A 14,309-nucleotide genomic window follows, 5' to 3' on the forward strand; every position below is an offset into this window, starting at 1 on the left:
GCTCCCTCCCATCCCCCCAAGCCAGTTGCTGTGCTGCGCAGCTCCCTAAGCGGTTGTCACCGCTGGAGACGGTTGGGAGAACCGTTGTGGTGAGCGCTACACGAGGCAAACGATTTCTCCCTTCTCTCGACTGGACCCCGCGAGCGCAGAGTCGGCGTAACTATCGCCTGACAGGGTATCTGAAGTAAAAGGGGGTAGGTTGGGCTGGTGGTTTCGAGAGCGGAGTCGGGAGAAGGACGAAAGAGGCCGGGAGGGGCTGGGTTGGGGGGTAGTGCGGTGGTCGCCGCTCGGAGGCCGCCGCTTGGAAGCGGCGGGGTTGCGCCTCCCGGACCATCTCCCACTTCAAGGAGGGCAGCCTGCCGATGGGAGGACTTGCTCAGGTGGAACTCAGTGGACGACGCCGAGGCCCGAAGTAGGGGACATCCAGCATTTCCCCCTTTCCCTGCTGGCTTGGCCTCCGCCATTTTGGGTACAGTGGCGCGGCCACCTGGGCTTCCCGCCCTTCCCCGCTCTTTTTACTTTTTGTCTCCCAGCTTCCGAAAACTGATTCAGAAGGCCAGGGGAGGGGGTGGTCAAAGCTCCCTGGAAGGGATGAGGGTGGGTAGTGAAGCGAGCAGGGAAAGACCGGGCAGTTGGGTGGAGGGAGGATCGGGGTTGCCGGGCGCGCTCCCGATGGAAATGGCGCCGGATGGGCCTGGCCTCCCACCGTGGCCTCCCTTCCTCCGCAGTCTCGGCAGGGCTACCTGGGCTGACGGGACTGCGAGTGACTTCTGACGCAGATTCCTAAGATGAGAGAGGCTGGAGCTGGGGGAGGAAAGCCAATGGCGACGAAGGTGCTCAACTCTCAAATCCAGGACAAAGGAGGCAGACGGCCTCCTTTGTAATTCCGCCGCCCGGTGGCGAAGGGTTTTAAGCCAGGCTTGGCTGCTGGGGGGTGGGGGAAGGGGCGTACTCTCCCTAGCTCTCTGGTCTCTAGGGCAGCTAGATAAACGGAAAGTCTCCTGGGAGGAATAAAGGACGCTTAGCCGGCCCTTATATTCCAGATTTGGAACTTCGAAAAGAGTACGTACTGATTTTCCAAAGGGTTTTTTTTTTTTTTTCATGTTTAAACGTTAATAAGGACTTCGGGGGTGATTTTGTAAGCAGAAAAGTGGGTGATTTATCAAATAGGAATGTGAAATGGGCATGTTTCAAGTAGGTCGTCTGAGCCCAGTGAACTGTGATTGTTGCTTTTTGAACTTTGGGGGTGGGGGTGGGTGATGTAGCAATTGTTTTGCGTAGTTTGGCATCTATATTAGACTTTGTTTTTAAGTTTCACTTTTGGGAAACAGTTAAAACAACCCAGTGATGGTAGATGTGTATGTATGGGAATTGAGTTCCTTTCGATATTAAATCTTCCAAGAGTTGTATTTTGTGCAGTTTTTTTTTTCTTGGCATTAAGGCTCTAGAAGTAAAATACTTCAAAATACGGTTATGGCTTATTTTCTTTTGGTGTCTAGGCCTTTTTTTTTTTTTTAATGTAGGAGTATAATACACTGTAATCGTATTTTAAACAAGGGAATAAGCCTATTAAACAGAAAAACAAATTGTAAACCCAGTCACGTGGTGGTGGTGTGATTCGGATGAGGGTCCTGAGAACAGGATCCGTAATTTTCATTGAAGACACAGTGCAAAAGGGACGGGAAAGGCCGGAGAGGAAGAATTTCTGATAATTCGTGTAAAACTTTTTAAGAATATTGTTACCTACTTTTCCAGCTCTAAAAACAAAAACTTACTATTGTTGAAGATGTTCAGTGATGCTTTGTCAAGATTGCCAAGGAAAAGTTTACGAAAATCTTACCTTGAAACAGTAGCTTTGAGTGGCCCTTTGAAAAGATAGTCCAGACTGTCCTATAAAGTTATATATGCTGTAACAAATAGCTTTACTAATTGGATTGGACTACACACACACACCTTTTTTCTGTCCTCTTTTTCAGTTGTGCCATTATCTGGAAGTCCATCTTACTGTCTTTTTAAAATAATGTTATCTTTGATTTCGTTGTATTGGTAAACAACTGACTAAATTGCAGTAGATAAAAACATGGTTCATAGTAAACTAACATTTTAGAGACCGTACCTCCTTAAGCTGTTAGGGGCGTGTCTAGTGTTTTTGTTTTTTTAAAGAGCAAGCCCATTGGGAAGGAATGATGTACATTTTCTGTTAAACTTAGATCATCAGCACTTTTTCCAAAAAATAAAATTCATTCTCATTTCTTGACCACTGGGCTGCCATTTAGAAAGTTATTTATTGATGCATAAAGTCGTTTATGCATTACTTCAGAAGATAGGCTGTGCCTCCGTGTTAAGAGGATTCTCTATTTCATTTGTTCTCTAGTGGATGTTTTTTCTTTAATGACTTCGGTATATAATTCACATACCATAAACTTCACCAATTTTAAATGTACATTTTAGTGGATTTTAGTACATTGACAGCGTTGTGTGACCGTCACTACAATTTAATTTTATAACATTTTTGTCACTCCAAAAAGATACCAATACCCTTTACTGGTCATTCCCCTTGCTGGCATTCTCCCTCCCGTCAAGCCTCAGACAATCATGAATACAAATGGAGTTACACAATATGTAGTCTTTTGTGACTGGCTTGTTTCACTTGGTGTAATGTTTAAAAAATTATATTTAAAGTCTCATAAAACTGACCAAAGCCATCCTCATATTTTAACTGTGGTATATTTTATTGTTACTAGCACCTAGAATTCTTAAAGCAGAGTAGTGATTAGCCATGACATTGTTGCAAAGAAAGGTTGAGGTGGATTATCCTGAATAATTAGTAAAGTGTTTTAAGTAGTTTCTGACAGCTTTATTAGAGCAGATTGCTTCTTCCTGTGCCCTTAGAGTTTTTCTTGTTTTTGTTTTGTAGGTAGGATTTTTAGTTTTGCAGGGGTTGGTAGAGTGAGGCTCTCATTATTGTATGTGCTTTGCATACAGGGTCACCCTGTAAAATAGATTAAGTGTTCCGAATTTGAATTTGGTTGGGTTTTACGCAATTAAAAGTTGTGTTAACAGTTTAGTGTTTATTATAGATAACATCGATAACACTTTTTTGTTTTCATTGGGTCTTATAATTGGTACAGACCGATCCAAAAATCCAATTGGCTTGCTGGTATTTTTTTCTTGTGAATTGGTAAGATTTATGAGTAAAGTAATTTTTTCTTTTTTTCTTTTTTTTTTTTTTTAAGCATTTGCTCCTTAAATGCAAACTACTAAGATCCTTTCACAACAGATTAAGGTTGAATTTGCAGAGTTCTTAAATTTTTCATGAACCAGTGAGGGTAGATCTGTACCACTTTTTCCGTTATGTGTAAATCACCCTTTATGGGAAACACTTATTTTTTAAGTTTGTGCTATTTAAAAAAAATAAAACGCTAGGCGTTTTCAAAACATCTCTGAACTTTTTTTTTTCAAACTGGGTTGGGGCCTCCTCCTCTCAGAGCTACTCTTCAGTATTAAACTTTTAAAAGCCTTCGCTGGCTTTGGGAAATAAAATTTTTAACAATTCTCAGTTCTCTTCGAGGTTTGAATTGTTTTCTGTCCTTTAAGGTTCACATATTTTGTGTATGGTATATCTTGTTGGCTTTTGCAGGGCCCCTTAAAATCCAGTAACAGTTGCCATCAGTAAATGCTTAACATGAGGCAGACCAAGCACTTGAAGAGTGCAGTGAGGTATAGATACCACTGCTATAGTTTACAATTGAAGAGGCTCAGAGGTTAAGTGGTTTAGGTAACCAGTGAACGGCAGAATAGGGATTCATACTATTTATTTGTGTGCATATTTTAAATGCATGAATTCTAGGAAAAAAAAACTTTACCCTTTGCAGATGCCACCCCTAAGAGTTGCACCAACAAATAGATGACATGAAATTAAGCATTAGTGAATGCTGTTGATACGAAATATGATCTTCAAACATAAAGGAATCAAATGAACAAATTGTTTTGTTTACAGGGGAGGAGGTGGTGAGGGAAAGGTTTGAAATACTCAGGTGAGTAGGATTCCTACAGCTGCATAGTGAAATTTGTAAGGTTCTGGTAAGTTTCTGCAGCTGAAGGACTTCTGCATTCGCCTCTTTTGTAAATACTATGTAATTTTAAACGGAAGGATGGTTGCCTCTGGGGAAGGGAACTGGGAACTGAAGTCATTTAGGAGGGGAAGGGGGGCTTCTAGATGTACCTTTTATGCTTTATTAAAAAGTATATTATGTATTTTTTAAAGTTTGTGTTTAAATCTATTTGATTAAAAAGCTGAGTAAACTGGTTTCTATACACTGTCCAGTGGCTTCAAAAACACAGGTACTGTTGGAAGGCATTCACTTTTGAGCAGCCTTTGACCTCAGTTTTAATCTAATTCAGTCATTTTATAATCTTACTCTTGGTGAGTTTAAACTAGATTTGGCTAAAATAGAGGTGAGAGTGTTGGCCCTTCAAAGACAGTTTGATGTGTTCAAAATTGTAGTGCATTTAAAAGGGTTAGACTTATGTGATGTTTTTCCAACATGAGTCAGTACTCATTGCATTTTTTACTTAGGTTTTTGATGTTAGTGGATACTGGTATTATATGCAACTTCTGAATAAGTTTTAAAGAATTTGAATAATCAGGTGAATAAAAACCTGAAAAGTGGTGAATCAAAAGTTGAGAGATAAGGAAAGGCTAGAGTTGGCATTCAGGAGACACAGTCAAATAGTTTGAAGACTCTGGTAGTAGAATTATGCAAGTTTTCTTAAAATTAGGCAATACATAATATTGATACTAAGAAATTCAGTACTTTTCCGTAGGAGGGCTCAGGTCTCATTGCTTTTTCCCTACCCCAAAATATGAAAGGTGGTCTACAGTTTTGTCATGGCATTGTCACGGGAGTTGGCGCCATGTTACATTTCCTCTTGTGGCACCTCTGAGAGGTGTTTCTTCATTACCTCTTGACAAGAGTATGTTTTGATTGACTGCTCTATGTGCTTGTTTATTTTTTATAGCATTTAAATCAAACGGTATTGAGATGGATTGGGTTATGAAACATAATGGTCCAAATGACGCTAGTGATGGGACAGTACGACTTCGTGGACTACCATTTGGTTGCAGCAAAGAGGAAATAGTTCAGTTCTTTCAAGGTACCTCTAGTATTAGTCAAAGTTTAGTAATATTGTAATTTTATATTTGTATTGTTTCACTGTTTTTAATTTGTAAAACCCATTTTGATTTTGGAACTTTGAAGTTTAACTATGATAGTCTTGGTTAATGTATTAAAATAATATGCTCCAATTAATATTCAATACAGAATGTGTAGAATATGTAAAACCTAATTAATGTGCAGTAACATATTTGAGAATTGTGATGAAATGAACCGTGAATTAGTATATGGAGCATATATTCGATTTGTAGCCTTTTTTCATGTAATATAGGTGGGCTTTTAGAGTATGTGTAATTACACAGTGTTTTTACACTGGTCGCAAAAAAGATTTATTTAATCCAGTATTATTTGAAAAAAATCTTTCATTTGTATTTATGGGGTGATGGGAAACTAAGCTTTTTTGTTTTGTTTTGTTTAGACTTGTTTTAAATATTTGATTCAGATGGGAATGTTTCAGCCTTTAACACTGTTCCCCTTGATGGGGTTATTTGTCCTTGGGTTAAAGGGTTGGAAATCGTGCCAAATGGGATAACATTGACGATGGACTACCAGGGGAGAAGCACAGGGGAGGCCTTCGTGCAGTTTGCTTCAAAGGAGATAGCAGAAAATGCTCTGGGGAAACACAAGGAAAGAATAGGGCACAGGTGGGGATGGAGAGTTTGGGATGGTGTTAAATTTTTATTTTTGGGGGTTGTGGGTCACTATTGCTTAAATGGGGGGGTAGCCATAACATTTTTCTGGGGTAGTTTAAAAGAATTGATAATTAATCTAAATTTAACTTGGAAACTACAGATTTGGGTGGGGAATTAATGCTAATAGTTAAATTAAAAGTAGATTGTTTCCATTTCTCTGTAGGATGTTGTTGATAAATGCTTTTGTATAATCACCTATTTCCTTTAAAACACCTATTTACTAAAAGAGACAAAGTAAAAATATATTTATACTTTATGAATTGTTTTCAGTGACTAATTTCTTTGTAAAACTTAAATATTTAACTAAGTTTGTAGGTTTAAACTGTTAACTTACGGTGTATTTAGGCAATTTAAATTGGGTTATGTATCTAGATGTAGAAAAACTTACTGCATTTTGCCCAGTATCTAATTTACACTAATACATTTATGCTGAAACCTGTACCTTAAAACATTTTTAAATAGGTATATTGAGATCTTCAGAAGTAGCAGGAGTGAAATCAAAGGATTTTATGATCCACCAAGAAGATTGCTGGGACAGCGACCGGGACCATATGATAGACCAATAGGAGGAAGAGGGGGTTATTATGGAGCTGGGCGTGGAAGTATGTATGACAGAATGCGACGAGGAGGTGATGGATATGATGGTGGTATGTGTATCTAATGAACAAAGGTTCTGTTGTCATTTTCTTAATGTTCCTGACACTTTGTCAAGAAATACAGAAATGGCAGTAATTTCAGTACCTGTTAGGTTTTAAAACCTGTTCATGAAAATATGGATTCCCATGGCTAGCTGTGGGACTTGATTGATGCACATATTGGCACCTAGAAAACTTACACAGAAATTAAAATTTAGATGTTGGCGTATTTTGACCTTTTTTTGCTTAAGGATGAAATTTAATTTACATGTCTGAACTTAACCTTTTGAGAGTTTAAATTTCCATCACATGTTGACTGCTTTTTTCATAGACTTTAAGTTGGAAATTGCAAACTTGCAATCAAGTTACACATACTGTTTACCACAAAATGTTTTTGTAAACTGGATTATAAAATTTATCTCTGGAAAGTGTGTAGTCATGTATTTCTCCTTAAATTACACAGGTTATGGAGGTTTTGATGACTATGGTGGCTATAATAATTACGGCTATGGGAATGATGGCTTTGATGACAGAATGAGAGATGGAAGAGGTAAAATAAATATTAAAGACATTTTTATTCATAGGTAAATTTTAGTATTTGCTTTGCAAGCTCAGTGGTAATATAGGAAACTTGTATAAGAAAGGTAATTCAGATAAATTTCAGTGCATTCCTATACAGAGCTTTATACCTTGTATAGTATGTATGTATACTTCCCTACCTAGATCTGTAAGAGTTTATAATCTTGGCAAATTGTGTTTTCTAGGTATGGGAGGACATGGCTATGGTGGAGCTGGTGATGCAAGTTCAGGTTTTCATGGTGGTCATTTCGTACATATGAGAGGGTTGCCTTTTCGTGCAACTGAAAATGACATTGCTAATGTGAGTAATTTTTAATAACTATTAGTGGTTTTATACTTATCCTGGTATCTACATTTTTAAGCATTCTTAATGGTCTCGTGTTTATAGCTTAATACCAAAATCACTTGAATATAAAAATAGATTTACCTTTAACTCTAATCACTGATGGATATTTTTGTATCCATTGTGTGTTAACCTACAATAGGATTCAAGCAAGTAAAAAGCTACATTCATGAAGTCCAGTTAAGAATATAATGAAAGACTGATCCGCATAGAATGGTGATGACTGTATACCATGTTGTGCTGGTGTCTTTTGTTGTACTGTTTTTTTGTTTTATTTTTTGTTTTCATTTCTTTTCTTTTTTGAGACGGAGTCTTGCTCTGTCGCCCAGGCTAGAGTGCAGTGGCGTGATCTCGGCTCACTACAACCTCTGCCTCCCGGGTTCAAGTTATTCTCCTGCCTCAGCCTCCTGAGTAGCTGGGATTACAGGCACACTCCACCGTGCCTGGTTGATTTTTTGTACTTTTAGTAGAGACGGGGTTTTGCCATGTTGATCAGGCTGTTCCTGACCTTGTGATCTGCCTGCCCCAGCCTCCCAAAGTGCTGGGATTATAGGCGTGAGCCACCACGCCTGGTCTGTATTAGATTTTGAAAGAGTGAATATATAAGTATTAATGATTTGGTTTGGCTTTCTAGGCTAGATAGTGATTAGAAACTGAGGAGTTGAAAATAACAAATAGATACTGCTGTTGTCATTGATGTGAAACTGGTTGGTTTCAGATTTGTTAGGAGGTCAGCAAACTTCAGTTGACGGGCTGAATCCGGTCACACCATTCCTTTACCTGTTGAGTAGTTACATTAGAGACCCAATGGCCATTCAAGCCAAAAGTACTATCTGGCTTTAAATGCAATAGTTTGCTCTAGATCTTACTGGGAATCAATTGGCCTGAGTTCCAAGTGCTTTTAATGATAGTTTAAAACCTGGCTACCTTGTGATTAGAACCAAATGATACCTTTTGGGGAACAATTTCATATAGTTTTAAATAGTAGGTTTGTTCAAACCCCATGGTTCCAAATCATGATATCCCCATTTCTCTCTCTCTCTCTCTCTCTGTATTTTTTTGAGACGGAGTCTCCCACTCTGTCTCCCCAAGGCTGGAATGCAGTGGCGTGATCTTGGCTTACTGCAGGCTCCTCCTCCCGGGTTCAAGCGATTCTCTGTCTCAGCCTTCTGAGTAGCTGGGATTACAGGCATGAGCCACTGTATCCCGCCTATCTCCTTATTTTAAAAGCAGTAAATTCTTTACATTATCCCTAAGTGTATACTCTGTATATTCACAGAACCTTTGTAGTTGACTTAAGTTATTAGTCTGGCAGGGCAATTTCCTAATTGATGAGGAAAAATCAAAGTATGTGGTAATTTACTTTCAATATTCTCAATAGAAAAGTAACAGGTGTTTTCTTTTATTTAGTTCTTCTCACCACTAAATCCAATACGAGTTCATATTGATATTGGAGCTGATGGCAGAGCCACAGGAGAAGCAGATGTAGAGTTTGTGACACATGAAGATGCAGTAGCTGCCATGTCTAAAGATAAAAATAACATGCGTAAGTGATGTCTTTGGCACGCTTATTTCCTAGACGTGAATTTACAAAGTAAGAGGCTCTAAGATGTGTAGGCAATGCTTGGCAATTGTTGGGATCTAAAACCATTTGACCTCTATAATGGCTTTTTGTGGGCTTTATATATCGCTGTACTAGTAATTGATAAGCATACTTTGTTTAATATTACTTAACTGATGTTTTTTAGAAAGCTTGTATTGATGAATTTGATCCATCATTCCTTTCTCCCCTGTTACTCTTTTTTTCTTAAAGAACATCGATATATTGAACTCTTCTTGAATTCTACTCCTGGAGGCGGCTCTGGCATGGGAGGTTCTGGAATGGGAGGCTACGGAAGAGATGGAATGGGTATGTAAAGTTTTTAAAATATGCAGGGTTAGCTACTTATCAATGAGTCTCAATTTTTTTTCTTTTCTTTTTTTTTTTTAAAGATAATCAGGGAGGCTATGGATCAGTTGGAAGAATGGGAATGGGAAACAATTACAGTGGAGGATATGGTACTCCTGATGGCTTGGGTGGTTATGGTGAGTATCTCTAGTTCAGTTTGTGTTAGTCCCCATATGTAGTGCAAACTTTAAAGTGCAGGTATTACTTTTATTACTTTATGCACAGATACCTCCTGCTGAGTGATTCTTAATATCTTTTTCTTAAGGCCGTGGTGGTGGAGGCAGTGGAGGTTACTACGGGCAAGGTGGCATGAGTGGAGGTGGATGGCGTGGGATGTACTGAAAGCAAAAACACCAACATACAAGTCTTGACAACAGCATCTGGTCTACTAGACTTTCTTACAGATTTAATTTCTTTTGTATTTTAAGAACTTTATAATGACTGAAGGAATGTGTTTTCAAAATATTATTTGGTAAAGCAACAGATTGTGATGGGAAAATCTGTTTTCTGTAGGTTTATTTGTTGCATACTTTGACTTAAAAATAAATTTTTATATTCAAACCACTGATGTTGATACTTTTTATATACTAGTTACTCCTAAAGATGTGCTGCCTTCATAAGATTTGGGTTGATGTATTTTACTATTAGTTCTACAAGACGTAGTGTGGTGTAATTTTAGAAGATAATGGTTCACCTTCGCATAAACTGCAAGTCTTAAGCAGACATCTGGAATAGAGCTTGACAAATAATTAGTGTAACTTTTTTCTTTAATTCCTCCTGGACAACACTGTAAATATAAAGCCTCAAGATGAAGTGGCTTCAGGAGTATAAATTCAGCTAATTATTTCTATATTATTATTTTTCAAATGTCATTTATCAGGCATAGCTCTGAAACGATCTAAGAGGTATTGATTTCTGAATATTCATAATTATGTTACCTGGGTATGGGAGTGTTGGAAGTTTGTTCTAGCCCTAGATTTTGGAGTAAAATCCCTTCAGCACTTGACCGAAATACCAAAAATGTCTCCAAAAAATTGATAGTTGCAGGTTATTGCAAGATGTCTTAAGAGTAGGGTTAAGGTTCTCAGTGACACAAGAATTCAGTATAAGTACATAGGTATTTACTATGGAGTATAATTCTCACAAATGTATTTTAAGTTTTCTGCCCAATAGAGCATATGGTTTTTAAATAACTGTATAAATGATGACTTTTAAAAAATGTAAGCAACAAGTCCATGTCATAGTCAATTAAAACAATCCTGCAGTTGGGTTTTGTATCTGATATCTGCTTGGAGTTTTAGTTTAAAGAATCTATATGTAGCAAGGAAAAGGTGCTTTTTAATTTTAATCCCTTTGATCAATATGGCTTTTTTCCAAATTGGCTAATGGATCAAAATGAAACCTGTTGATGTGAAATCAGTTCTTGAACTTGTTACTTGTTTTTGCCAGAAATGTTATTAATAAATGTCAATGTGGGAGATAATAATAGTATGGCGTCTGTCCTAGAATGCTTTGTGTCAGTTACTAATTCAAAAATCAGATTGGTAGAAGGTACTACATACGATGTCTACGATTTAGGAGAGGGAGCCCCGGGGCAGCCTATATATGTGGAGCCTCTTGATGGAAGCTATGATTCATCTTAATGCTTGTACCCACTTCCTTTAATGAGCAATTTAAATAATAGGGCATACACCACTTGTCTTTTTTGAAAGTTACATGTGTTTTATTTTCCCAGGATTACCCTCTTAACATAAGCAGTAAAAGTATATACAGTATTAATGACACCAAAGTTGCCCTTTTAAAGCAGGCTAATTTTCCAAATCTTTATTTAATTCATAAAATTCACATTTTATTTTTTAAACATAGGTTAGAAGAATTACAATTGTAATTCCTTGGCACCATGATTGATAGCAATATTGTGGTAGTACTGCTAGGTGAGGGAATGGTATGTTAAGTCTGTTTTGAAATGTAAAACGAATACGAGTTCACAAACACAAAATACAGATTGTTAAAAGTTCTGTAACAAAAAAATCCAAAGTTAGCATAGTTTTTAAATAAGCCAAAACTACATGGAGCAAGTTGCTGTCATAAAAGCTGCCTAAAAAAAAAAGTCAGTGGTGATACATGAGTTTTGAAAAGTGAGAAACTTAAAGGGTGACTAAAAATCTTGGTTTGGTGAATGAAATCAGCCTTGGAATTTAAGCAACTTAAGTCACATTTAAAAATTTGTTCTAAGCACAGTAATAAAAAAGCCTATTTGAAAATTTTCATTTATGCTTATTCAATAATCATAAAAATGTTAGCCCATCCCACCTATCAATATAAAATGGTTCAAGAATATAATTTCTATCTTGAGGACATTTCTATCAGTATTCGAGAAAGACCATCTAAAAATCTGTGTGACATCTGACACCTTAAAAGCTGACTGGAAATTTACGGGTTTTGGAGAAAATAGATCTTCAAGTATACTTAGGCTATTCAGAAAATTTTAAATTTGATAGAAGTATATATTCATGGCCGGGCGCAGTGGCTCAAGCCTGTAATCCCAGCACTTTGGGAGGCCGAGACGGGCGGATCACGAGGTCAGGAGATCGAGACCATCCTGGCTAACACAATGAAACCCCGTCTCTACTAAAAACACAAAAAAATTAGCCGGGCGAGGTGGCGGGCGCCTGTAGTCCCAGCTACTCGGGAGGCTGAGGCAGGAGAATGGCGTAAACCCGGGAGGCGGAGCTTGCAGTGAGCCGAGATAGCGCCACTGCACTCCAGCCTGGGCGACAGAGCGAGACTCCGTCTCAAAAAAAAAAAAAAAAAAAAAAGAAGAAGTATATATTCATGAGGAAGAGATCCTGCAGTATTAATAAGCAACTCCTTTGTGGGCAGGGAGGTACCTAGGATTAACCACTAAATACAATGCTCTTAATCCATAAATTTGCTATGTATTTTTTATAGGCTCACAAACTTAAAGTGCACAGTTAAAAATTAATGTAAAAAATAGGATACTGAATGGTGATAGTGTTTATGTGACTATTCAAAGGTAATTTATACAAGTTAAATTCTTGGTATGCCATAAGCAATATAACTTGGATTAGTGTTCACTGAGTCAGCTTGAAATAGGTCAAGTGTACTGGCCAGGTGTGGTGGCTCATTCCTGTAATCCCAGTATTTTGGGAGGCCGAGGCAGGTGGATCACCTGAGGTCAGGAGTTCGAGACCAGCCTGGCCAACATGGTGAAACCCTTTTTCTACCAAAAATACAAAATTAGCTGGGTATGGTGGCACATGTCTAATCCCAGCTACTTGGGAGGCTGAGGCAGGAGAACTGCTTGAATCCGGGAGGTGGAGATCGTGCCATCGCACTCCAACCTACACAACAAGAGTGAAACTCCATCTCGAAAAAAAAAGAAATAGCTCAAGTACATATATTTCATCATCTCAATGCCCTTGGCATAGAGGTGCTCAATGGACATGGTGAAATTTTACTGTGGATGTATACAGGTAGGCCACTACAATGTGATGCTTCCTAAAATTTACTCCAATGAAAATGTTAATACAAAATTTTTTGAACCGAACTCTAATACATTACCAAAGCAAAGTTCTGATTTTTTTCCTCACTTTTAATGCTTAGAGGAGAGGATCTTTATAAGGAGCCTGTAATATCTCCTATTATTACATACTTTTTTTTCTGAGGAGGGATTTGTGTTTTCATCTTTGAATTGGGGTCTGAGTCACCCCTTAAAAAATAGCAATTTAGTGAAACAGCATATGGGAAGATCTATAAATCAGGGAAAGAAAGATGGTTATATGTGGGAGGCTGAGGCGGGCGGATCACTTGAGGTCAAGAGTTCAACATCAGCCTGGCCAACATGGTGAAACCCCATCTCTACTAAAAATAAATCAGCCGGGTGTGGTGGTGTGTGCCTGTAATCCCAGCTACTCAGGAGGCTGAGGCAGGAGAATCACTTGAACCCAGGAGGTAGAGGTTGCAGTGAGCCAAGATCTCGCCACTTCACTCTAGCCTGGGCAACAGAGACTCCGTCTAAAAAAAAAAAATAAAAAACAAGAAAGATGGTTATATGTAACTTCCTTTCAAGATTAGAAGGAAAAAAGTTGAGGCCGAGGCCAAATAATGCCTCTTTTAATTTAATCCACTGTAGCTGAAAATCAGCAGCAAGCACAATAACTGATTTTTAAAAGGACCAAGAGGAAATTCTGTAGGACAAAATATTGGCCCTGTCTAATGCAAAAGAAGCAATGGGAGAGGGGGAGAAGAATGGGCAAATAAATATAGTTGAAATCTTACAATGAAAATCTATTGAATTAGAATATTAATACTTCTAAAAAGTTTTATGCATTTCCAGTCTCAGGACTGTGAAGCTTTAAAGTGCATTAAGAGAATTGCAGGCACCACCAAATTGACAGAATTCAGAAGAAAAAAACAATCTGAAGCCTTATTTTTAAAAAGGCCTTTACAAGATAAGGCAAGTTGTGTTAACTCTGCTATCTGGCCTTTTAATGAGTTACATGATTTTTAAGCATGCTGTGTTGAAAATTCATTTTGAATAACAATGGGGAAGGAAATAATCATATAACTTGTAATTTCCATGATCTGAATATGTAGAAGATAAACTGGTACCAAATACTGACCGAAAGCCGCTTAAGAAGAGCTGTCTGGTTACCTCTGTATACAACATCATAACATTCATTGTAGGTAATTTCATACATAAGGATTTAGTTCTGGAGTCTCAGGGCAAGTTAGATGAACATCTCTGAATCAGCAATGCATGACAGGAATCACAAACCCGTACTGGTTTTGGTGAAGAAGGCAAAGGTAGTTCGTTGTCAGAGCAGGCATTACAGAAAATTTCCCCACAGTTTCTACAGTGGTGCTATTAAATAAATCAGAGGGGAAAAAAAAAAACTTTAATAAGAAGCA

The 14,309-nt window shown here is 38.0% G+C and overlaps 3 protein-coding genes across 22 annotated transcripts in view; 1 reads left to right on the top strand and 2 right to left on the bottom strand.

The window, feature by feature from the left end:
- The window catches only part of LOC105466122 (phenazine biosynthesis like protein domain containing), a 46,031-nt gene extending 45,151 nt beyond the window's left edge, over window positions 1-880 (bottom strand). The window contains exon 1 of one of the 2 annotated variants that reach the window (XM_011715084.2): window positions 744-880. The gene's annotated coding sequence lies outside the window, so the exon portion shown is untranslated. The remainder of the gene's footprint in view (window positions 1-743) is intronic. The other variant, XM_011715083.2, reaches the window with a different exon arrangement.
- Window positions 23-10,862, top strand: LOC105466123 (heterogeneous nuclear ribonucleoprotein H3). 13 transcript variants are annotated; one of them, XM_011715091.3, is made up of 10 exons: window positions 23-194; window positions 5,023-5,157; window positions 5,683-5,821; window positions 6,332-6,471; window positions 6,968-7,054; window positions 7,269-7,384; window positions 8,837-8,972; window positions 9,240-9,335; window positions 9,419-9,511; window positions 9,640-10,862. In XM_011715091.3, the coding sequence occupies exons 2-10, from the start codon at window positions 5,046-5,048 to the stop codon at window positions 9,714-9,716; spliced, it is 996 nt and encodes a 331-aa protein (XP_011713393.1). In that variant the 5' UTR covers window positions 23-194; window positions 5,023-5,045; the 3' UTR covers window positions 9,717-10,862. The 13 variants fall into 13 exon arrangements, with proteins under 13 accessions (XP_011713393.1, XP_011713394.1, XP_011713389.1 ...); XM_011715092.3 differs by having other exon boundaries at window positions 23-175; XM_011715087.3 differs by having other exon boundaries at window positions 6,332-6,516; window positions 9,640-9,939.
- A 113-nt stretch (window positions 10,863-10,975) lies between these two features.
- Window positions 10,976-14,309, bottom strand: part of LOC105466120 (RUN and FYVE domain containing 2) — a 65,098-nt gene continuing 61,764 nt past the window's right edge. For all 7 annotated transcript variants that reach the window (XM_011715077.3, XM_071069656.1, XM_071069658.1 and 4 more), the window contains one exon: window positions 10,976-14,262. In XM_011715077.3, coding sequence (XP_011713379.1) covers window positions 14,119-14,262 — 144 coding nt within the window. In that variant the 3' untranslated portion in view covers window positions 10,976-14,118. The remainder of the gene's footprint in view (window positions 14,263-14,309) is intronic.

This window comes from Macaca nemestrina, chromosome 9 (genome assembly GCF_043159975.1).
Source record: "Macaca nemestrina isolate mMacNem1 chromosome 9, mMacNem.hap1, whole genome shotgun sequence".
Taxonomy (NCBI): domain Eukaryota; kingdom Metazoa; phylum Chordata; class Mammalia; order Primates; family Cercopithecidae; genus Macaca; species Macaca nemestrina.